At 39.1% G+C, this 24,228-nt stretch overlaps 1 protein-coding gene across 5 annotated transcripts in view; it reads right to left on the bottom strand.

The window, feature by feature from the left end:
• Positions 1-23,761, bottom strand: part of plch1 (phospholipase C, eta 1) — a 67,637-nt gene extending 43,876 nt beyond the window's left edge. For 2 of the 5 annotated variants that reach the window (XM_044355281.1, XM_044355284.1), the window contains exons 1-2: positions 23,496-23,759; positions 15,447-15,559 (exon numbers count right to left, since the gene is read on the bottom strand). In XM_044355281.1, the coding sequence (XP_044211216.1) occupies positions 15,447-15,525 (79 nt within the window). In that variant the 5' untranslated portion in view covers positions 15,526-15,559; positions 23,496-23,759. Of the gene's footprint in view, positions 1-634; positions 640-6,686; positions 6,869-12,694; positions 13,325-15,446; positions 15,560-23,495 lie in introns of those variants that run through there. The other 3 variants (XM_044355285.1, XM_044355286.1, XM_044355282.1) reach the window with 3 other exon arrangements.
• Between the last annotated feature and the right edge of the window lie 467 nt (positions 23,762-24,228).

Below are 24,228 nucleotides of genomic sequence, written 5' to 3'. Positions count from 1 at the left end.
AATTTAGGTTCTATTTCCTACATGATCTGTACTCTTAACAGACATATCTATCAGTTTATAAGCACAATGACGACAAAGGCTCCACTAACTTTCTAAGTATGTCTTACAGCTTTCTTGCATTCAGTGTTAAGCCTATTACGAAACGTGAGGGATTATAGATAGAATACACAAAGGTCCCCTTTTTAATAGCATACAACAATTCTAAGCTTGAATTTATGAACAGTATAAGGCATTAATGATGTGAACATCTGACATTATAAGCTATACATAAAGCCTCCGCAAATGTTACTGAAGGATGAATAAAAATATAGGTTTTTTCTGAACCACACTTTAACACATGTATTGGTATAATGGTTAAAATCATTATGAATTTATGTTTTTAGTCACTTTGAGGCAAAAACAACATTGACATATTGAAACCCTGTCTCCTAGAAATGTTCATATATGACTAAATTGTGTTCCAAATGACTCCAGCACCAGAGGGTGTGGTTAGGTTTATACAACAAAAACACTTTGGTTAAAGTTAGTGAAAGATTGTGATTTTGCTTAAATATTGATAAACACGTTGTGCTTCAAGTAATTGCAGAGTTTTTTATTCTGTATTAAACCAAGACCATCTTTCCCTAACCTTAACCAGTGCTGCCAGGGTCTAAACAAAACCATAAAAAGTTTATTGCTACTAGCAGATATCATAGTGCAAGATCAGATATTTTAGTGGAAAAGAAAAAGACCTACATTGTCACTGACATTTCACTCATATGTTCAGTATCAAAATTTTTGCAGCTTGCCAAATACGTTAATTAACATTTTCTCATTATGCTGACAGAAAACATTATTCAGCCAGAATCACATATCTAAGTAAATGTATTTGTTGTTATAATTTAGTCGTATATGCATGTACTTTCTAGACCCAGGGTTGTAACAACATATTATAACTTTATAAAGTTGTTACAGCAAATGTATAAGTAAACAATTGCCTATTTATACATCCAGTAGATGTGGAGCAACATTAGCATTCATCTAGAGTTGTGTTTCTGGCCTCCTGACAAATGTAAGTCCAATATTAATAAAATATCTGTCTTTTTAGCTGTTAAATCATCACCATCGTCGTCATTATATTTATTTAAAACCTCTGAAAACACATTAAGAGAGAACCCTCATTTCCAATGGTGCCGAGGTACAGAAATACATAAATGCAGACACAACTAAAGTCAAATAGCAATAAAAGAAGAATACATGGCTATATCAATTAAAAACAAGGTAAAATTAACAATGCTAAAAAGTAAAAGTGTAGGAATTGACAATGAGACAAATAAACAAATAAATTAAAAAATAAATAAATAAATAAAACAAGAACAACTAGAAAAACTTAAACGCAATGACAGTTATAATCAATAAAATTAGCAATTAGACCTTGGAATTGACTCAACAGTTTTAATGAGGTCAACTTGAAGGTTTTTTCTGAAGCATATTCCAGGTATGTAGGGCACAGTAACAGAAAGTAGATCTTCTTAACGCTGTATGAATTTTTGGCACCTACAGAGTGTGCTGTGCCTGTGAGCCGGAACAATTACTACCAACATTTCAAGAAAGCAGGGCTGAGAGATAGAGGGGGAGCTTTTGTAAAATATAGGCAGTCTTCCAAACTGTCGGAATGATGCCAGAGGTAATGCTAAGATTGAAAATATGAGTTATATATTCAAATTAGCTGTGCTGACGATTTCAAAGCAAATGGTTCCAGTTTGTCATCACCCGTTGATTTTCGTGCATCAATATTGCATAAGGAGTCAGCTACCCTCTTACTGAAGACAGGAGATAAGCTGAAGGAGTGGTTTATTTCAGCAGTAGTATTAAGGAAGGATCACCTATGTTCTTCCACCCAACTGCTGGGACCAACACTAAGACTGTCAAATAACCGACAAGATGCAGCAAAATGATTGTTAAAAGCAGCTAAAATATCATGGCTGTCAGTTATCTCAGTAAGGCCATTAACAACAGAGGCAGGTAGAGGAGTGTTAGAACTGGTGGAGGTAGATTTAACTATTTTCCAGAATGCATTAGGGTTACAAGAGGAATTAGCAAATGAGTGCAGATGATAGTCAGTTTTGGTTTTTCTAACAGCAGCAGTGCACTTTTTCCTAAACTGTCTGAATGCAAGCCAATAACACGGGTCTTTGGTGAGCCAATGCTTTGATTCTGGAAAAAAATAAGGTTAAAAGCTTAACAGTGAACCAAGGAGTGGAGCTCTATTTTGTTCTTGTCTTTTTAAATGGTGACATACTGAGTTAAAAACATTGGCAAAAATAACTTAAAGCTAGTTCATGAGCAGGGATTTTGAGAGTGTCAGTGATTGGACTGGAGTACCGGTCATGTAGAAAGGCCTGGTCATTATTTTTTCTGACCACTATGTGTGAATTAGTTTTCCACTGCTTCACATTTCCATACTTGTCAACACTCCCAATTTTCACAGGAGTCTCCCTATTTTTAACCTTTTCTCCTGCTGTGCTCCTGATTGATAATTACTCCTGTTAATCTCCTGATTTCATAGTTTTTTCCTTTTCATTATCACAACCTGTTTCTGGCACTGTCTTTCATCATGTCCTCTGTCCTCTGCTGCTGATGTGATTCACTGCCTGCAGGTACCGTTGATAGAGAGAGGAGGTACTGGTTTGTCTCAGCCAGTAACTAAGTTTACAAGAATTTGCCACATGTTAAGATACATGGCAAACTCAGATAAACAGTTAAACAGGTCACCAAGGATAATCACCTCATGATCAATCAATGAGGCAATTAATTCACCCACTCTTTCTAGGGCTTCTGAAGGAGCAGAAGGAGGTCTGTAGACACCAATTACTATTAGTGAATAATTACGCCCCAGATCAATTTTCAAGGAAATAAATTCAAAATATTTAGGAATTGAGAATGAAGTCAGTTCAAGTACGAAGATGAATGATTTTATATACATTGCTACACCACCTCCGTTACTCCTTTTACAGCTCTATCTTATGAGTTTGAGACAACAGGATACTTAAGTGATCATATTTGTTATGACCTTAGTAAACTATGTATATTTAGATGTAAGAAACCAAAACCACCTCTAGTCTTAAAAACCTGTGGATCATTTAAATAATTTAAATTAGCATCTGAAGTGATGGGTAAAGAAGACCCAGAAGTAGTCGAATTTAGAGCTGAAAGAGCTGAAAGAGCTGGTTTCAGGCAGTTTTCAGGCTGAACATTAACAGTAATGAGGTCCTGGGACATGGAACAGACTGTTTGACTGCAAATTTCATAGGGCATCTATAAGTGATTATCACAGTGATGTTGAAAATGTCTGTCTGGTCCGAGTCCAGTAGAAAAGTTACCAGTTTTAGACATGGAACCAAACTGATAGGGACTGGGACCCAAGGAACATCAGTCTCTGATGTGAAAAAATGATTTTTCACTGAAAACAGCTGCTCAAAATTACAATGATAAAAGCAGTGAGACTCAAGGCTCAAGGCTTTGTTACACTCTATAGAGGTCAACTACAACACTCTTAAAGATAAGAGGTTAATATTTGACATATTCTATATCGACCTTTAAGGTAACTTTTGCTCTTAAGTCATTTATCATACAAGTTATTTGATAATTTATTGTATTGTGTGGATAAATACATGTGTGCTCATTGTGTATGAGCAAGTACTGAGTAGTACTGTTTGAATGCTTCAGTGCTCTATAAATAATGGGACACTGAAGACACAGTAAGAGTCGGGAAAAATAATTGATCAGAAATAAGAAAATAGGCCGTGTTGCATTTTTATCTCACATAGACTTCCGAAATCCAAAGCTTCATTATAGATAGATTTCAATGGAGTCCACTGTCAAATGTGGGTACATTGTAGTATTGATCTGTATGCTTCAATGAACAGGCATGTTCCTCTGGGTCTTCGATCTCACACTGATTCTGGCTAAGAAATCCATGAGTCAGACTAGATAATTTCTTCGGTGCTTCGATATTTAACATCATAAATAAGGCCCAAAGTGAATAAACGCTTTTCACCACCACTAGAGACTACATGCCCATTCTCCAATTCCCTTGGAGTATATTAAAGTGCTTTTCCAAGAGGCAGTCAGATATATTTCATAAATAAAAGCTAAAAGGGAATACAGAAGTCTGCATTTATTTATTTTCTTATCCAGCACAGCCGTCGACACAAGGCAGCTCTCCAAAAATAGAGGACTAACATGTGCAGATATCATTTCATTGTCTGTTTGTCTTCTTCTTGTCAAAACACAACTTGTCCAAAGTGTCCATTTAATCCCTATTGTTGCTTCCTCTTCCATATTTCCCCATTTTTCTCCAGTCTATCTATATAACTGCTATGTCCTCTGCAGGCATTCTCTAGCAAGTGTCAAACCTCAAACCTGTAATAATAATAATAATAATAATAATAATATTTATTAATATAGCACCTTTCAAAACAGAGTTGCAAAGTGCTTTACAAAGGGGGAAAAAAAAAGTTAAAACAATTCAGCACAATTAAAGGGAATACAGCAATTAAAGGTATAGAGAATAAAAACTGTAAAAATAACAAATAAACCACATAAAACATTTTGGAACTGGAAATATATAACTGAAAAGGTAAGTTTTAAGAAGTGATTTAAAAGATTACCGAGAATCTTCTGCAAAATGGGGAAGGACTCTGAGGGACCAAATACAATTATTTTGGGTTTGTTGTCATTTAACTGAAGAAAGTTCTGGGACATCAAATGCTTGATTTCTAAGAGATAAGACATCAGGTGATGGCTTTAATACTGGATTTTATAAGAACATAGACCTGCATGTCATCTGTATACCAATGATAATAAACGTTGTGTTTGCAGATAATGTGACCTAGTGGAAGCATGTACAGTATATAGAAAACAACAGGGGGCCAATGATGGAGCCTTGGGGAACACCACAAGTCAGAGGGGCCACTGACTACAACTACTGAAAAAGTTCTGTTTGACAAGTATGATTTAAATCAGCAGTATCCCTGATTCCAACCCATTTTTCAAGGCATTTGTAAGGCTGAAGGTTGAGAAGCAGGAGGACCACGGGGGAGATGAATCAGGGTTAATATCTACTCAGGAGAAGGGAGCTACTTTGTAACCAAAGATAAGAAATAATGTAATTGGTCCTCAAATGACCAGCAATGGTTGTATCAAATCATTAACTTCCTGCTCACTTTAACTCCCATCTTTTGTTCCATTTTCCTTCAGGCATTAAATGCTCAAAGCATCTGAGCATGAGCATTTAAGTTTGAATTTACAATTCCACTATACACCTTGCATGATTGCTCTCCCCACCTGGCATTTATATGCAAGTTTTCAAATCTTCATGCTTTGTTGTCTGGGGCTACATTATATGTGCTTTCCCAAATGTCTCCCTACAATCTCACCATCTCAAAAAGACAGCCAAACGCTTTGAAAATTTTGATTGTCAGCCAGGTAGAAGAATAAAAACCCCTACTTTTTTTCTCCAATTTCTTTCAGGGTGAATACAAAATCTGCGTGTGTGCGCAATTGTTCATTTACTGGTGTGTGTTTGTGTTTATGTGCGTGCATGTTATGTGTGTGCGAACATGCAAAAACTCATCATCTCTGTCGGTAAAGAGCAGAGACAGCAGATCAAAGCTTTGTCTTGCCACCGAGGCCCAGGCAATTCAAACATATTTTAATAGGGTAGGTGATGGAGACGCCTCTGTGATAACCTGACGAACAAAGCCTGTCCTCACTTAGATGCATACAATAAAGGTTAGGCCGGGACAGCAAACACATAACGCCTGGCATCACATTATCACGAACAACGGTTTTCATTCATCACTTTCAATTTTAACTGTCACTTTTAATCTAAACTGGTTTGGGAATCTCCTCAGCCATATCTGTAGCTTCATTTCAATGAGTTTATAATCTATTAGGGCTAATATTTCAATTCTTGAAAAGCTCTGAGATCTCTGTTAAGATTTGGTATGAAGATGATGACTAGAATGAACCACAGTCCAAAGGTTTATCATAATTTATTCAAAACTACATAAATTCATATTCAGCAGCATCTGCCTGATCTTTCATGCACTATTCATGTGACATAAGGCTCCACCACCCCAACCGTCCCAGCCAGTTCTGCTGTTCATGAAACACAACAAGCACAGCAGTAGGTGATTCAGTTTTGGTTGACTGACTGTCCACAGGATGAAATGAATGATATTTACACATAATTGTTGCTACGACGAGTGGCAAAGCACGCAGAAATCCACATACAAAAAAAGACAAATCTTCACTTGCATATAATGAGCAACGCCTCATTAAAACAAGCTTTCTGCGGGATCAAAGTTATGGTAACAGAAAGTGAACGATTCAATCATCCTGGGGATATTCTGATACATAAACATGAGCTCCTGCTCTTTTCCTGCACTATAAATAGCAGCAGCAAGCAATATGTTCAATATGCAACGTGTTTGTCCACACACACAAACATTTTATCAGTGGAAAACCACCTGCACACTAACAAAAATAAGAAAAAAATGATCTTGCCCAAGATATAAGTCAATTATATCAAGTGTAAAAAGGATGTAATACAGAGACAACTATCACCCACAGAGTTTATGGGTTCTCTTACTGTAAGGCACATTGAGTTATAGTATCTACACAAACATACACACATTAACTCACCTAGCCTGCATTTCTGTGGTACAGCCACAGTGCCACCAATATGGTAGACGTTCCGCGCCAGCAGGGTTGCTACAGTTAACACAGCTGATTTTTCTGCAGGACCATAAATAAAGGTGGGTCGTACTTTATGAGTGGATAAAGCAGTGGGACCAAAAACTGAAGAATAAATTTGCTCCATTTTCTCTACGGAAAATAACGAGCCAGTTGGAGTCGACCTCAGCTCAGTCCCAAGATGTAACACACTCAATTCCACCTGTAGCTACGAGCTCGGAAAATACAGCTTTTTCCTCACATCAGACTTGACGGACACTCCAGACAGGTTAAAGACCACAAGCTTCCACACTCCAAACAACAAGAAAACACCCCGGAACTCCTGCTGTTCATCCTCCTCTGTACTGTCCCCTGATATCCTTCATCTGGCAGTCTTCTCCCTTAAAACACACACATACATTTCCACCTTTCTCCAAGTCATCTGTTCTCCACTCCCACCTCCTGCTCTTCCCATCCACCTCTCTCTGATGTTCGCAGGTCTCTCAGAACATGTGCAGCTGTGTCAGTGTCAGTTGCCGACATGCTACATAAGGACAGATTTAGGTTTAGCATTCATCAGCTCAAGTATTGTTGTGTAGTTTATGGAGTGATTATGAAGAGCAAGAGAGGAGAGTGCGGCAGATGTGTGCGTGTCTGTGCATATCGGCTGGGGTCAACCAGTGGGATACGGGGATAAGAACGATGATATAACATTCATGATAATGCACTAATGACTAGGTAAGACTTAATGGGTTGACATGTGGGATGTGTGTGCTACAGGGAGAGTCACCAAAATACTCAGACAGCACATCTGTCCATCTCTAAATACTCTTCTATTTCATACAGGCTTTTCCCTCCTGAGGGTGAAGTCCTCTTTGCCCACGCTCTACTTTGTCATGTTATTTACACCCACTTGATCAGCAATCAGGAAAGCCTTTCTTAAACTGTCAGAGCAACACAATACCATAAAAAGAAGAGTACAGTTTCACTTTGACTGTGTGTTTTTTTTTTTTCATCTAAACTGATGTTTACACCATGATGATCTACAGGGCAGGGTAAGCAGCTTTAGCAAATGGATGGATAGATGATCTGATGGGCTCTTTCATCCTTCATTTTGTGCATATGTAACATCGATCAGCTTATGTTTTTGCAATGTCTCCTGCCTTCCTGTCCCATGTGATGGGGATCCAGGATTGGATGCTGACCACTCAAACGATACTGATAAAGTGGCACTGTATGTGGGGACTGAGACAAATTACTGTTGACCAATTTCCAGACTATTTCTATGTTTTTAGATTGCTTTCATACCTTCAAGGCAGACATTGATTTCCTTTCATTTCAGAATGATTTGAAAGTGAACTTGCAACATGTGGTAATAGTGCCTGTTTTGAAAGCTGTCTGAAAAGCATTTGTACAGGTCATTTTGTTAAAAAAAAAAAAACAAAACTGAACTCTGACAATTAGCAAACATGCCCCTTTTAAATATAGATCATGTCAATTTCTTAGTTCCTTGCTTTTCAGCAGCCAACTATCCAGTCCTTGATGTTACATTTTTCCACCATCACTTGAACACAACACCAATGTGGCTTTTCAAGATCTCATATCCCTGGTATGAGAAACTTGTATTACCACATGACAGTGATGTAACTTGATGTAAAAAATAAAAAGGGGAGACTGCAATTAATGGGAAACCCTGGGGAGTTTCACGTCTCATGCCAATTCATTTTTCATTTCATTGTAGTGAAATTAAGTGAAATGTACAGAGGGTCAATGTAAAAACCTATGGTATGCATTGGGAACTGTTTAGTAATGCCAAGCGCTTTGGACTAAACTACAAATGTGGCCTTTCTGAATAAGGTAATACAGTACATCCATTTTGGAGCTATTTTTTAGGGCGATTCAGAAATGAACATTGTTACCATCTCGCCACTGTCTGCATTGTAAGTAATGGTCTTATATTTAACAAAGTCATATTTTCTATAGTTAATTTCATTTAAATTCTATTACAATTTGGTAATATGTTGAAATAAAATACGTGCCTTTATTACAAGCACAGTACTGCACATCCACAAGAAACATGGAATGTACAGTTTTCAGATTAAATAAGTACACTGAATGATTTTTAATATCACTGCAGTGGTGTAAATCAAGGATGATAAACCCCAATGTCACCTCACTTAATCCCATCATATCTTCTTCTTAATACTGAATTTGGGGTTACGTCATCCAGTCTCCACCCCATTCTTCTCGGGACATTCAACAGCTTATGAAATTAAACACAGCTCTGTGACCAAGGATGACTTCAGGATAAATGTGTAGGGAAATCAGGCTGCACCATGGTGGGACAAATGCTGGTAGCACAGATGTGACAGCTTGAGCCTTGGCAAAATCAAAACTCCATTACCTGCTCCATCAGTGTGATGGCCCATGAAGTGACTACTGGGTGGCCATATTTATTCAGGCATAACAATCAGACTAACGACATAATGAACAAGCAACGAAGTGACGTTTCAGTGACTCGTTTTGTCTGCTGACTTGTTGCTGTTCAGGGTCACGGAGGCCTGGAGCTTTCTGCAACATGCATTAGGTAGAGGGCAGGGAAACAGCCTGAACCTGTTGTCAGTCAGGACTAACAGAGATAGACAGGTACTCAAGAAACTCAAATTCATAGCTAGTGGGCCACTTCAGTCTCTAATCCACCTGATGTGTGTCAATGGAAGGAAATTCACATGAATGCAACAATCACATGCAGGCTAGACACAAAAGGAGCGGAGCTAGACTCTCAGAAACAATGTAATTTATTGTATAATTTTTTCTTTAACAACCAGAACAGAGAGCGCATACATCCAAAAAAATCTTCTACCTTGATCATAAGGGTGTTTGCCCGACAAAGCCTGAACAAGATGTCTGTGAGGTTAAAATGTTGCCTCATTAACATTTTTAGAAACTAATAATTCAGTGAACGGATCCTTTATGTGTCTCTAAATCCTTCTTGAAACTGCTCCTCTGTGCTGTAGACTTCTGTTGTCCAAAAACTATTAAAAACGCATCAGTGAGCCACACCATTGCACTGGGTGACATGTTGTCATACAGCAGCATAATACCCTCGAGTCTAAACTATTGGTACATAAGGGGCCAAATTCAAATTCTAAGCACTTTTTAAAGCAAACTAATTACACAAAACCTGTACAGAAGAAGTGGAAAATATTTTTGGTATACCTTCTTATTAACGACATAAAAGGTGAGGAAGCACAGGGAAATGACAAGCTAAAAGAGGGAAAACACACACACTCTTATCACACAGTCACTCACTTCGCCTAATTAAGAGCGCTCAAGGCAGCGCTTAAGTCGCCAGTGCTGCAAATGAGTTCCCAGGTCTCCCTGGGGTGCAGAATGAAGAACGGCGCCGGAATAAAAATAAACACATGACAACTGCAGCATGATAATGCATTCACCAGAGATGCTACAGGGGGCTCCTCGAGTAGAGGAATTCAGCCCTGACATCAAAGGAGGGAACTGAAGCCTGCATGTGTGTATGGGATTTATGTGCACATTCAGTATGTATTGATGTTGACTTTTCCTGCAATGTTCAAGCTTCTTCTTTCTTCCTCCCAAAGCCTGCATGGTTGGATGACTGTGAGTAGATTGAGCTACAGTATCTTTGGCAGCACAGCCAGACCGCCCTGCAAACTGTCTCATCTCAACTGCTTCACATGAAATGTTAGAGAGAAGCTGGAACTGCCTGCCTGCTGCTTCATTTCAGTACACGGGAGAGGCCTACAAGTGTTAGCTACATGGACCAAGCTTCTGGGTAGTTTATTAACTGCTGAGTGGACGGAGGGAAATTAAATAAAAGCCCGTAGTTATGGATAATTTGTTTTCTATTTCTCGCTCACACAGGTATATAGAGCACTGTACATGCACCTGCCAAGTGCCCAGATGCAGCTTTATTCTCATGACAGTCTCAAGAATCTCAGTTGGTTTTCGAAGCTGAGGTTTAACACTCACATCTTTTATACTTGATGCATGAACAAATGTGATATACCAGTGGCTCAAGTCAACATGCAGGTAAATACAGTAACTCATCATCAGTGAAATTCTATGTAAATGCAAATGATGGTGCTCCAGGAAGACATGAGAGAGGCAGAACAATAATGAATGTGGCACTGATTTTTTTTTTAAATTACCAATACTGCGTGAGTCTCAGTACCAATACCAAAACAATACTTGTTTTGATAGCTTTAGTTTGAGAAATGTGACTAAATAGATAGTCTAAAATTGTAAATAGATTTGGTTTAAATCAGGATATCTGCAGATAAATTCGATTCCAGCTTTTGGTACTTGGACGTTTTCATTACTCGGTGCAACACACACATTTCAGTCTTTACCAAAAAAGTATTGAGGAGAGAAGAGGAGAGGAGAGGAGAGGAGAGGAAAAGAGGAGAAGTGCTGAAAGGATGAGAGTGTGTTCCCTCCCCTGATGTCTGTTAGCTGTTTCTCTGCCCTGGAGCGACAGAAAGGAAGAGGTAGAGACAACCGAGGAGAGAGAGAGAGAGAGAGAGAGAAGAGAGAGGGAACGTGCTGAGATTCATCATCATCAGTACAGGAGAGACACATGAGGAAAAACACATTTTACATGGAAAAGCCATTTCCTCCATGTGGGGAGGATTAGCAGCCATGCATGCTCCTCTAAACCTTTTCTCCCTCCATCATTTTCTCTCCTTTTCTCTCAGCGAGAGCTCATAGTGCCATACAAGTCTTCTTCACAGAACTGTTGCCAAAATGAATAAAGAGGTAGCCCTTTTGTTCATTGAGGCTAACAAGGGCCCTTCTCCTCACACCCCAACCCTCACATCAAGAAAGAAACACACAAACAGGGGCGCTGCAGGGGAGAAGACTGACAGTTTGACACATCCTGCTTTCTAAGTGCCAGGGATTCACCATGTTTTTGACAGCGTATCGGAAAGAGCAAAAGAGTTGCTCTAGCCCAGGGACTGCTGAGGATTCGATTTTGCCATCAAAGCTCGACCCAAAGCTCTGTCACATTGTGTGGTGCTCAATATATCAATCCACCTTGGTTACTGAGCTATGACGTGTGACAATGCTATCTGGTGTGTCAGTCTCTCAAGCATCTTCTTACCAAAGCGTTGCAGTGACATCCTATAAACATCTCAGAGATGCTTTGTTCAGTATCAATCTAGTTTGTTCAGCATCAATCTAGAATTTGTCGTCTTGTTTTTCTATGCTGTATTTCTGTAATTATGCTATCTGGTCTATTCTATATATGGAACATCTATGGGGGGTTCCTTATCCAAATCAAGGGTCTAAGGATAGGCGATGTTGTATTGCTGTATAGATTGAAAGCCCCCTGAGGCAAATTTGCGATTTGTGATACGAATAAAAATTTACTTGAATAGGTTTCTCTGAACAGGGAATGCAAAAGATGTGGCTCATCCACACTCATATGCTGGATGGCCTGAGGGCACAATAAGTCTAGTCAAATCGACAAATTAAGAGGCTTTTCTGCCCTCTAGTGACAACTATAAAGGGACATTTTCAGCACCAGGGACAGTTTCCCGCTGCTCTACTGCTGCTCCTCATTAACAGCTCTGACAAACCGGCAACATCAGCCATCAATTTGTAAATTCACATAAAAATAAATCTACTGAGTAATATCATGTAATTAACTCTGACGTTTTATGCCCAAAATATCGATAACATGAATGAATCACTCATGCAAATTAAAATAATCCTCAATTAAGATTCCTTTGTCAAATGTTTATAGAGGCGTGGGTGATTAAATTTCACCACAACAACAAGTGCAATGGAGAATTTACGCATGGGCATCAGCCTGTTTTCATTGCAGGCTAGCAGCCTTCCAAAAGAATGCGTGCAGCACAGAGTATTCCTCTCCATGTGAGACTGACAGACGAAATATCCAAAAGACAATGAGCTATGAAAATTGAACACTTACCCTTTTCCAAACTGAGATTTCTGCAAACTTCAAGTTCTGCCATTTAGGACTGGAGTTGTTGGTCTCACAAGGTCCCTCCATGCGCTTTGGACATCATTTTTATTCCCTGGTTGTTTGAAATACTATTAAAACATGCCCGATTTGTCCAATCTCTCCATTATGATTGGACGCTCAGAAGAAGCGCGCCATGATGATGAACTGTCACTTTTTTGTCCAAAAACGAATCCCAGAATAGCCAAACTGCTCCTCCGTTCCTGTCTCTCTGTGTGAGCTGCAGAGTAGATTCACAAACCACCAAAGCTCTCACATCCACAGCCTCTGCGCGCAGAGCCTCTCCTCTCACCAAGCGCAACACAGAGGCAAAACGATAAGCCGATTTTTCGCACGCTCGATGGACCGACAGAGAGGGGTTGTTAATAAGCGAGAGCTTAATACTGGCGTGGAGTGAGTGAGAGTGAGTGCTGCACAGAGCTGTGGCTTAAGCACCAGAGTTGGCCATTTGGACATTTCATCAGCTTTGCCTGACAGTCTGGCTCTGATGTTTGGTGACAGCGCGGCTCCGTTTGAATTCCCCACCAAACGGAACTTGTGCCACATCCGTTCGATTGTTTGTTTTGGAGCAGCAATTCCTCGGTGTGCATCCTCAGGAGGAAAAAGTCACCATTGCGCGGGGATGCCAACACGATGACACACTTTACGCTCTCAGATTCTCTCTATTTAAGTGTCAATGCTTCCCCAGAGACACAGCAGCAGACACGAAATATCAGGGACGCTCTGTGATGCACATGTTGAGGCTCAGAGTCCCAAGAGACAGAAAGAGACACCGAGACAGTGTGTGTGTCTGTGTGTGTGTGTGTGTGTGTGTGTGTGTGTGTGTGTGTGTGTGTGTGTGTGTGTTCGTCCAGGCTCGAGTGTATCATCCCATTGAGTCATTTCCCATATGAGAGTTTGGTCAAACGGGAGCCAACAGATTAGTCTTGTTCATTGGTCCACATTAAAGCCATTCAATTTAAGATTGCAGGAAACCCAGAAACCAAGCACGGGCACAAACACAACGACACACACATGCAAGCACACACAGTTGTGTTCAAACACTGAAAGCTAGAGACAGAGGTTACCAAATCGATTAGTGATGTCTGGAGGAACAAAAAGACATGTCTGAACACCAGTGTCACCCTCAGTTCAATGTGTGTGTGTGTGTGTGTGTGTGTGTGTGTGTGTGTGTGTGTGTGTGTGTGTGTGTGTGTGCAAACTCACTCTTGGCCTTCTCACTCTTGCGTGAGGGCTGTGTGTGCCAGTTGTGTATTAACAAGTACCTGGGGCTTTCCAGTGATTGCTCACTTTGATTTAAGTGTAAACCTCTTCTCATCCACACCTGCCTGATCACAGACAGTTTCCAGCCTTCCCCCTTGGACCCACTTCCCACACGGATTTATGTACCGTGGCCAAACAAAACCCATCACCCCACTCTGTCATTCACAAAAGACTGGAAGCAACTGGGAGGAAGGGGAAGAGGCAAAGCAAAGCAAAGTCATGTGGAAAATAAACGGGAAAAGAAAAGAGAGGTTTACAAGATTGTTTTGACTGACAAGAAAGGACAAACTGTCTCGGGAATTAATGAAAGAATACGGACAGAGATAAACAGGATTTGAAGTTTAAGAAAAAATGATCTAGCCTTAAATGCTATAACAACTCCTTTATTCACAGACATTTTGTTCTGTTTCTCTTCCATTTTCCCTTTGAAATATAGACTAGTATCAGGATTTGTTTATGCTCCTGTTGTGATTAATGCTCATTTTACATTCAGTAGGCTTTCATTTTCATTTTCATTTCATTAATTAGCCATTGATTCTGGAAGAAAAGTCATTTTGGGCTTGATGAAATTGATTTAAAAGGGGACAAATGGGTGAAGTTCCCATAAATATAATATCACTTTGACAGACATTTTCTATTTACTTGCTGCATGAATCAGGTCAGTCCATCATTCACAGCAGAGTACTGAAGCAGTCAAGCCTGATTTCTACTACGGTTCGCTAACAAGCAGAAACTGCACACTTGTATGTAGCACACTGTCTGCACGGTGGGATGTGGAAGCTGGCTGTAGTCAGTTAGGGTGAGGCTTGAAGAGGTCTGTCTGCTGTAGGTGTGAGAGCCACGGAGGCAGATCGACGCATCACAGATTTGTCATGGATTTGTCTGGCAGAACTGTCATTATGCAGCTGCCTGGAACCTCATAAATCAAAATCAAATTGATGCCATTACATGTCTGGATTCAGCTTTAAGCAAAATTTTAAAAAAGGAAAAATTCACTATTTGAGCTCTGGTTTGTTAAATTATATCTGTTATAACATACTTGCAAAAATGAGTATGTCACATTTGGTTTCACTATATGTGTGCTGACGTGTGAATCACACATAAAGACAAATTTGTAGCAACACAAAGGTGTTGCATCCTATAACATATACATGTACATATACACATATAGTGTGTATTTACTCTTTAAAAAACACAATATGTAGTTTGAATGCAGTGCTATATGCTGTCTTTCATTCTTGTCACAGACAGAATCTTCAAGACTGAATCTTGATGCTGCCTTTAATTGAAAAGCTTGTCTTTTCAGTTAATAGGCACAATAGTGGAGACGAGTCTCCCTCTACTGTCCATTCTTATGACATACAGTTCATACAAGTATCAGAGGGAAAGTACAGAATGTACATTATATTATATTGTTGTGTACACGTCTTATATTTACCATGAAAGATGCTGTTGTCTGTCAGGAAGTGGCGGCGGTACTGTGGCTCCCCGTTCCTGCTCACCACCCAGGAGCTCATGGTGAGAGAATGATGACGACAACCTGGAGGATCTCTGAAAGAGTTCAAACAGAAAGCATAAAATCAGACTGTGTTGTTTCAGGATTTTGAAACCATTACATGAATTTTAGAGGTAATTTAATTGCATATAATATATGCAAAATAAATGCATCTCTAAAAGATCATCATATCACAAACCAGAAGTGTCTTGAGTTTTGAGCTAATTAACAAATGTCAATGCAAACACCAAAAATCTAAAAGAAGAAAACAGGTTATGAGAAAAACAAAAATTGTTTATTTTTCAAAAAGGAGGAAAAACCAATTGCTGCCTGCAGTCTGCAACTTTTCAAAAGGTTGTAAAGTTATTAAAGTTATTATTATATATCTAAAACATGTTTAATAATGACGGACACGTGTTTAATTTAAAATTTTGTATAATTAGGACAAAGTATACAATTGGGGAGACACAGTTCAAAGCTTTAGGGATTTAAACAATGTCACCTTCTCCTACTGTTATACCTTGATTTGATGTATAGTGACACAAAATCACTGTAATTCATCAACTAGCATCTTGTGCTGTATGAGGCATGTGATGGGTTTGTATGACTCTGCTTAGTCCAGACATTGTTCTTATTTTGCAGCAATTGTGCAGCAGCACACCTGATGGACTTGGGAAGGGAGAAGCATGTCTCTGAGACATTGATGTGATATAAACAACACATGAAATGTATATTTTATTTTTATTTCAATAGAATCAGAGAGGAAGGCATCCTGTCTAAGCCAGACAGACTATTACCTGCCACCTCTCCCACCTCACAGTTTGGTGTGTGATCAGGAGGTTTTACACTTACACTCAAAATGTGGCTATTCAGGCTATCTATGAGCCAGTTTCATCGCTGTCTCTATATGATCTCTACCATGAAAACATTCTCCGATCTTCCTCCCTGTAGCCATTTCTCTTTGTCGACCAGTTTGTTGCTCTTTGAATTTCTCTGAATCACCACATGTTCTCATTTATCTTCTTTCTGTTTCTCCTCACCATATTCTCGGACAATTTTCCACTACTTCCTCCTGATCACTTTTCATCCCTGTCTCTCCTACTGCCAGTTTTACTGCTTAGTGTTTCCCCACCTGTTGCTTGTCTGTCCTCCTGTGATTTACTGTTTTCCGCTACACACACACACACACTTCAAACACACACACAGGAGATAAATTGATCTGGAAAGGCTCGGAGCCTCTGGGACAGTTATTGGTGTCTGGTGCCGGCTGACCTGAGGAGAGGTGACTGTCTGGTGGAACACAAAGAGCTTATGGGTCAAGAATCTTTGAGGTGAAAGTACTTTCCTCTGACCTCTGACCCTGCAGCCATCTCAGTAGAAACCCGTGATGTGTGTGGTGTTTATGACAGACCAGATAGACAGAGGCACACTCATTCTGTTTATTTGACACCTATTTAATGATATCAGAAGCTTGAAAAAGAAGATTTTTTTTCTGCTCTCTTACAATAATTCTAGATATAGAAGAACTGTTAAATATTAGTTCCTTTGAATCATGTCATCATTTTATCATTAGTAACATTTTATAATTATCAATTAGATATTAAGAATACTGCAGTACTCTGATGATCCACAGTTAGCTCTGGTGCGGACAGTTTAACTTTCAACAAAATAAAAAAAGATCAAAGGAATATAAAAATCACAAAATATGAACAGTTAATCAAACATCAAAGTTAAGTTTTTACAACAAGACAATTTGCCTTGTTGCAAAAGATTCAAGTAAAAAAAACATATTGGTGGAAGTTCACAAAGAAAGAGCAATAAAGCAAAGTAGAAAAAGTTAAAGGGGACATAATATCCTTTTTGTGATTTTCTGTTATTTTCTGTTATTTACATATTGTTATGTTATTTAGATATCTATGCTAAACATCGTCAAAGTTCCCAAACTTGAGGTTAACATATGTAAATGTTCTCTGCAAGTCAAAATCCCAGGCTTCAACCTGCTCTAAATGCCTCTAAAAGCTGACTTCAACTCATCGCACATGCCATTAAACGACATTTTGAGTAAGATAATGTAGTGAAATCCTACTACTATAGTTTGTTGCATGGTTTGTTGATGTAGCCTCTGGAGTATGGCTGTATAAAGACAACTGGATATTTGGAGGCGGGACTCCATGCATTCCTATGAAACTTGCTCAGTGGCGCATGAAGCCAAAAAATGCCTCCTGATCGTTTGGGCCATAGATCATGTGCACCACAGACTTCCATTGGCTGAGCCGGCTAACTTCCAGTTAAGCCCCCTCTTAACTTGAATGGGGATAAAATAATTAAATCGTGTGGATCTTCAAGTCTTTCCACACGTGATTGGATTGAATGGATCAAATTCTGATAATGAATGAAATCATTTCACGGGGGCTGTGACACTAAAAATGTATCCACCATACAGCCGTTCCTTTTTCCATGATTGCGTGCAGGAAAAATGCTTTTTGGGCCCAAAGCGGACCCAGAAGTAGTAATTCCACAGTTTGGCCACTATGTCAAATTGGCTTCAAAGTCCAGCACACTTCCTGGGGGCTTGCTACAGAACCGGTGAAAGTCTCCCGAGGGGAAGCTTCCAAGAGCTCACAAATCAGAAAAGAGTGGGCTCCTTGTAAGGGGGGCCTTGAAGAGAGCAGAGCTAAAACAGCCTGTTTCAGACAGAGGCTGAACTGAGGGGCTGTGTAAAGGGTCAGTATGAGTTAAATAAAGAGTTTTGAACTGTAAATCATGCAAAGATATTCCTGTAGAGCCCCAGACTAAAAATATAGACCTGGAAATGTGCATATGTCCCCTTTAAGAAAGGCTTTTAAGAGCAAATATTTCAGCTAATGCTGTAATCAGTTCCCTCCGATGCTTCAGCATTGAAACAAATACAGCATTTCTGATTAACAATAAAACATTTACAATATTTAATATTTAAAGTCTTTTGTGTTGCCTTCACGTGTTAAGCACAGAAAGTCATCTGAAGCTTTACTTCATAACGATTAAACTCTGCATCACCTTAAGTCTGTAATGCCTCTCAGCTGCTCTGAACTCAGTGCAGAACACAGGCCCCTTGTGGCTTGCTGCTTAATTACAGAATAATGTCTCTAAATAACTGTTTGCTTTCATAACAGAGTCCAAATTAGAGATATGAGTTGAGCAGAGGTAGATGACTGGGGACATTGTTTGAGCGGCTTTAATGGTATGTCAGCTTGTGATACAGCTAGATTACATGAATCCACCATCAACTCTGAACTTATATAGCAAGAAGTCACTGTAAAGCTGCATGAATGCTGCACAAAGATACACAGCAAGGTTAGGGTTAAAGTCATTTGTGTTATATTACAAAATATTAACAAAGAGTCTCTAAGTGTGTGCCAGTGCATGTTTAAGTGATTAAGTGATTTTTTAGGTTTCTGTGTGTTTTCACTGTCATGTTCATGTCATGAGGGCAAGTAAAATGACTCTTCTTCCCCTCTGACTGCGTGTAATACTAGTAGCCTTCTCATCTTTTGGAGGGCCCAACCCTCAGGGGGAATACAGTCTGTTCTTTCCTGTCTACAGGGAGAGAAAGCAGCTGAAAACTGAAAACCACTCTATCTCCGGCCCTGACAGGAAGTAGGTCGAGGATGCCCGCAAGTTAAAGTTTTGTTGGAGTGGATATTTAAATTGAACTGAAGTAATACAATCTGAAACATGTGCATGCAGCATCTTACTTCCACTTTTCCTGACTGTCATGCGTGTAAAAAAAACATTTTATCTGACAGATTCTGTTTTATACAGACTGTGGACACATACGGTGCTACTACAGAAGATTCCAGTCCGTATCTAGCTGAATAACCTTTATATTATAAAGTCATATATTGCTCCATCTGACTATTATGTCTTTCAAGTGCAAATATAACATTTGAGAGCAGGCCTTTGCCACTGCAATAGGAGACACTTGTGTGAAAGAATAATGACATCTAGCCCTTTAAGTTGGCAGGAAAGTACTATTTTCAGAGACAGCTGAACAAATTCAAGTAAAAGCACCTATAATTTATTCAACACTTTCATATCCAGCTTTGGGCATATTTTAAGCTACTGGTTTAACTTTGACTGACCTGACTTGTTCTGTTCTCAAAACGTTTGCTTGTACAATGAGGGATTATAACCGACATTTCAGGGGCACTCACTTTTGGTTTTACACAGAAAAATTATGGTTCTTAAAAGGTTCTTCAAAAGTTCTACAAAGGACCATAACCAAATAAAGAACTTCTTTATTTAATGGATCAGGTATTTTATGTGGTTCTTTATCCTTTTGAGTTATTTGATTGAATGTGATGGCATACAATAAGAAGGATTGAAAAAACATAATCTCCATTGTTTGAGGTAGTTGGCTAACTGACATGAATAAAAATTGCCAACTCGAGCATTATTTGATCTACTACTTTTTTTTATCTTCTATTTTCTATCAGCGTTACAGTGATGACCGTTTCAAAGAAATTGTGTTCTTTTTCGAAATAAATAGATCAATCAAAATCAGAATTCTTATTTATGCTTCTCTGATTGCTAATTAAATTTTGTCTTTTGAAAGCAAAATAATACAAGTTAAAATGTTAGCTGATGTTATAAGATAGTACCTCCAAGTGAAGTGGTTTAGATAATCTCCTTGTTTACAACCTGTCTGATCATCTGACTGCTCGTTTCTTTGCTCTGTCTGACTTCATAGTACTGATGTCTCTTTGTTTCCAGATCAGAGCAATTCACTTGGTGAGTACAATCTTATCTCAGAAACTGATAGAAATAACGGCCAAAATTGAATGCAACATGCATGCCATAAATCACCCCTCACATTTGTTTTCGTCATATGTAACAATGGCCTTCTCATGAAACAAGCACACAAAGAGGGCAGCATCTGTCACCCCATACTGGCACATGCCAAAGAGCACTCTGTTTTAGACATGAATAATGAGATATGCAATTGTTGTTCTATTTTATAAGACCAGCTGTCGTAAGTGCTGGGTGATTATAGCAGCCATATTTAATTAAAAAAAAAAAAAACATCTGCACAAAATATCTCAGTGATTATAATGTTATCACAGTGGTTACCATGGCTGCCAGCTTTTCTGACATACTGAATAGATAGTTTATCTGTCTGAGTGCACACATGTTGTCAGTTTTACATCTATGACATCACACTGTGATACCACCACACACTAACGCACATGCTTAAACCTGTAAATGCACTTAATGTCTCAGTTATGTTGTTCCATCCTCCTTAACTACAGGTCATTTGGGAAGGACACGGATCCGAATGGACAGGTAGACAGACTGAAACCACCTTGCTGTTCTTCAGAGTCAATGAGTAGCTTGTAATGCTTGTTAAGCAGTTATCAGAACGGAGAGTAAACAGTCTTGGTATGCTGATGACTCGACTGGTGCTTTCATGCTGCTTTTTTAAAGCTCACTTACTCAGCTTGACTTTGTAGGCAGCATGGACAAATAAAGATAAAAGAATTAACCCATTACTTAATTTAAGAATATTATTATTTTTTATTTTCTGTAAAAAAAAAACTTCTAATTTTGCAAAGCCTTTCCTTTAAACAGTACACAACATATGTGTGTGTTTAGCTGGTTTTTCCCTGTTTTTAGTCAAATTAGATCATGAACAACCAGATTTTTACCTCAACTAGCTTGTCCTTCTAAAAAATATATTTTAAAATGAATATTTTATTAAAGTTTCTGATTTATGTGTTTGTGTTCTGTATGTGTATACAGTACATGTGCATGTATTTAAGTATATTACAGGTAGTCTTTCTCACTGAAGAATTCAAAGGTGGAAGATCTCCCACATGGAATATAAGCACCTATGTTGCATCATGCAAGCTAAGCTGCAAGAACAGGAAGTAACTTCAAAATTGTCCAACCAGGACTGTTTCAATGAGCCTTTGACCTGATAAGGAGACAGAGACAGCGAGGTTACTGAGGGGTCAGAGTTGTGTTGCGCAGGGGCTGCATGGCCAGCGAGGCTATCAGAGCCTGTCAACAGACGCTGCAGTAACATTACGGAGTCGTGAAAAATGAAAATGGTGCAAGAAAAAGGCATCTCCCACAGCTTGGTATCCTAAATGATGTACTGCCTAGATTTAAAACTAAATGAAGTACAACCTTCATAGAAACAATGCTGTCATTTGTAAACATTCATCCATTTTAGGTAAAATTGCCTCGTATCTCTAAGGCCGCAATATTAAGTACATGTAAGTATACATATCTGATTTTAACTTGCTGTTTGCATGTGTGTGGTAAACATGTGCAGTGGGATCTTCTTGCTTTACCATGGAATTGAGGGGTGGGTAAGGTCATAAGTCAAACCCTCAGATCTATTTCCAGCAGAGACCCCCTAACTCTCCCTCCTGTTGCCCTCCTTCCCATGTAAACTCAGGTTTAGACTCATGTTCTGCTTCATGTCCTCACTGACAACAGGGAACTGTTGATTTTCTGCTGGGAGCGTGAGAAATCGTATTGGAACCAGTGTTTACTTGATAGCACATCAGCTCATACCAAGAGAGTCCAGTATACAGAGTTTCCTGTTTCAGAGTTTGTAAATGGATATGAGCAAGCATGTGATTGGTCTCTGACATACAGTAGCAGAAAGTAACAGCTTGTCGGTGCTTGTTTTGATCTTTTTTTTTTAATAGATTAAAGATTACAGTCTTTCACCTACACATTCATCCTCACACACATCCATATATTCACAGTTTGCTTCATTCAATCCCAAAGTGTTCACCCCGAGTCCCCCTCCTTTCCTTTCCACCCAAAAACCTCAATTATTCATGAGGGATCACAGCACCCACAAAGAGTCATGTTTCCACTCCTACAGTCCTACACCAGCAAGCTGATACACTGTTCACAATACTTCAGTCACATAATAACAAGGGAGTCACTTAACGGCTGATACATTCCCTCACACACACAGGCGCTACAGTGCATGTGGGTGTGTGATGGAATAGCTACCCAGTGTTTTAGTTGCTTACCAGTGAGTGTTTATTGTGACAGCAGGTGAGAGCAAATATCTGCTTCATCCGAGTAAAAAAATCTCAATTAACAAGGGCAAACTGCGCATTAAAGGTAACTGACTTTGTACCTGAGGCTGATATGCCTGTATCAGTTTACATATAAGCTTCACCAACAGACAAAGACGCTCCTTGTCTTAGATGTTGACAAGTGGGAGCAGAGAGTTAACTTTTTGTTCAAGGGTGCATTTTATTCGGTGTCACACCAGCTCTCTGTCTCTTTAAATCTCTTTGTCTTTCACACCCGGCTAACTACAGACAACCACTCAAATCAAATCAAAAAATCCCCAAGGACTCTGCTCTGGGACGGGGGAGTGCCCCATCTCTTTCTCTTCTGGGATGGCTACCGGCTGAGTGTAATAAAGGCCTTTGTTATGCTGCCCTGCTGCATTTCTGTGATGCTAAAGCACAATGGCAAGGAGCAAGAAAATGTGGAAATGCATGCAGCAGAAAATATTTTACCAGTTGCACAGATTCATTATTGATTCTAGTAACAAACAAGAAACAGACATGACAAAAATATGTAAGTGATCAAATCAAATCTGGCAGTTTGTGATTCTTAAAATGATTCAAGAGTGAAAAACTTACTACAGCCTGATTTCTTGTAGCTTACCTGCAGGATCACAATAAAGGTGAGGATTAAAATGTCTTGAGTTTCTGTTTTTCAGAGCCTGTGTGTCCAGGCGCACAGCACTAACAGGTGCACATCTGCTTGGATACTGTATACAGTATCCTACCAACAGTGAATTTAAAGTTACAGACATGCTGCTGTGCGCAACAGTCAGAAAAGTGTAGTTCAGTTCCAAGAAATCTTTTAAGTGAGGTAAAATGTGACTACTAGATATGGTGTCATGCTGTTTTTCAATACAGCTGCTGTCAATTGTTATTGTATCACATGAAGCATGATGAGCTTACTTACTTTTATCACTTCAGTTTCAGATTTTGAGACCACGTTGTCAGCTTCCTCATAAAATCTTGTCACTTTCACCAGAACAGAGGTCCTTCAGGCACTGAACGTCCATGGCATGAGGCACAAATGTAAATCAGTGATAGTCCCAGCGGTTTGGTTTCAGAAGAGAGTCAGAGTACATCCCAACAACCTCACTGGTGTGGGCAAGTACCCACCACTACATCACACACATGCCTTTTCAAACGACTACTACTAATGTGGGACCAGTGGATTTGAAAAAACCTGGAATGGACTTTGGAGTGGACTGCTTCAGTTGGCGCTTGTGCTACTAGGAGTTTAAAGAGATGGTTTACTCCTTCAGTCAGTTAGTGAATGTTTCAATTAAATTCAGGAATAACAGCTAAAAGAGAGTGAAAAACCTCCATACACTCATATCCTTATTATTCGATTTACTTGTGTGTATGACAATACTAGAGCTTTAGTCGACTAATCGATTAGTTGATCAACAGAAAATTAATCGCAACATCTTTTGATTATTAATCTTTAATTCAATTAATGATTTCGAGTCATTTTTTATAGAAAAATACTTTCTTGTTCTTTCTTTTAACTGGACAAAATGTTAATTATGTATTTATTGTTATTTTCTTAATCATTTTTATCATCATGTTGCCAATCTCTTTCTAAATGGAGTTGATCCTCAATGCTTTCCTGATGTCCCAACAGATTTTTAATGATCCTCTCA

This window comes from Thunnus albacares, chromosome 6, assembly GCF_914725855.1.
Source record: "Thunnus albacares chromosome 6, fThuAlb1.1, whole genome shotgun sequence".
In the NCBI taxonomy this organism is placed as follows: domain Eukaryota; kingdom Metazoa; phylum Chordata; class Actinopteri; order Scombriformes; family Scombridae; genus Thunnus; species Thunnus albacares.
The sequence above is the reverse complement of the archived record's forward strand: the minus strand, read 5'-3'. Positions and strand labels throughout refer to the sequence as shown.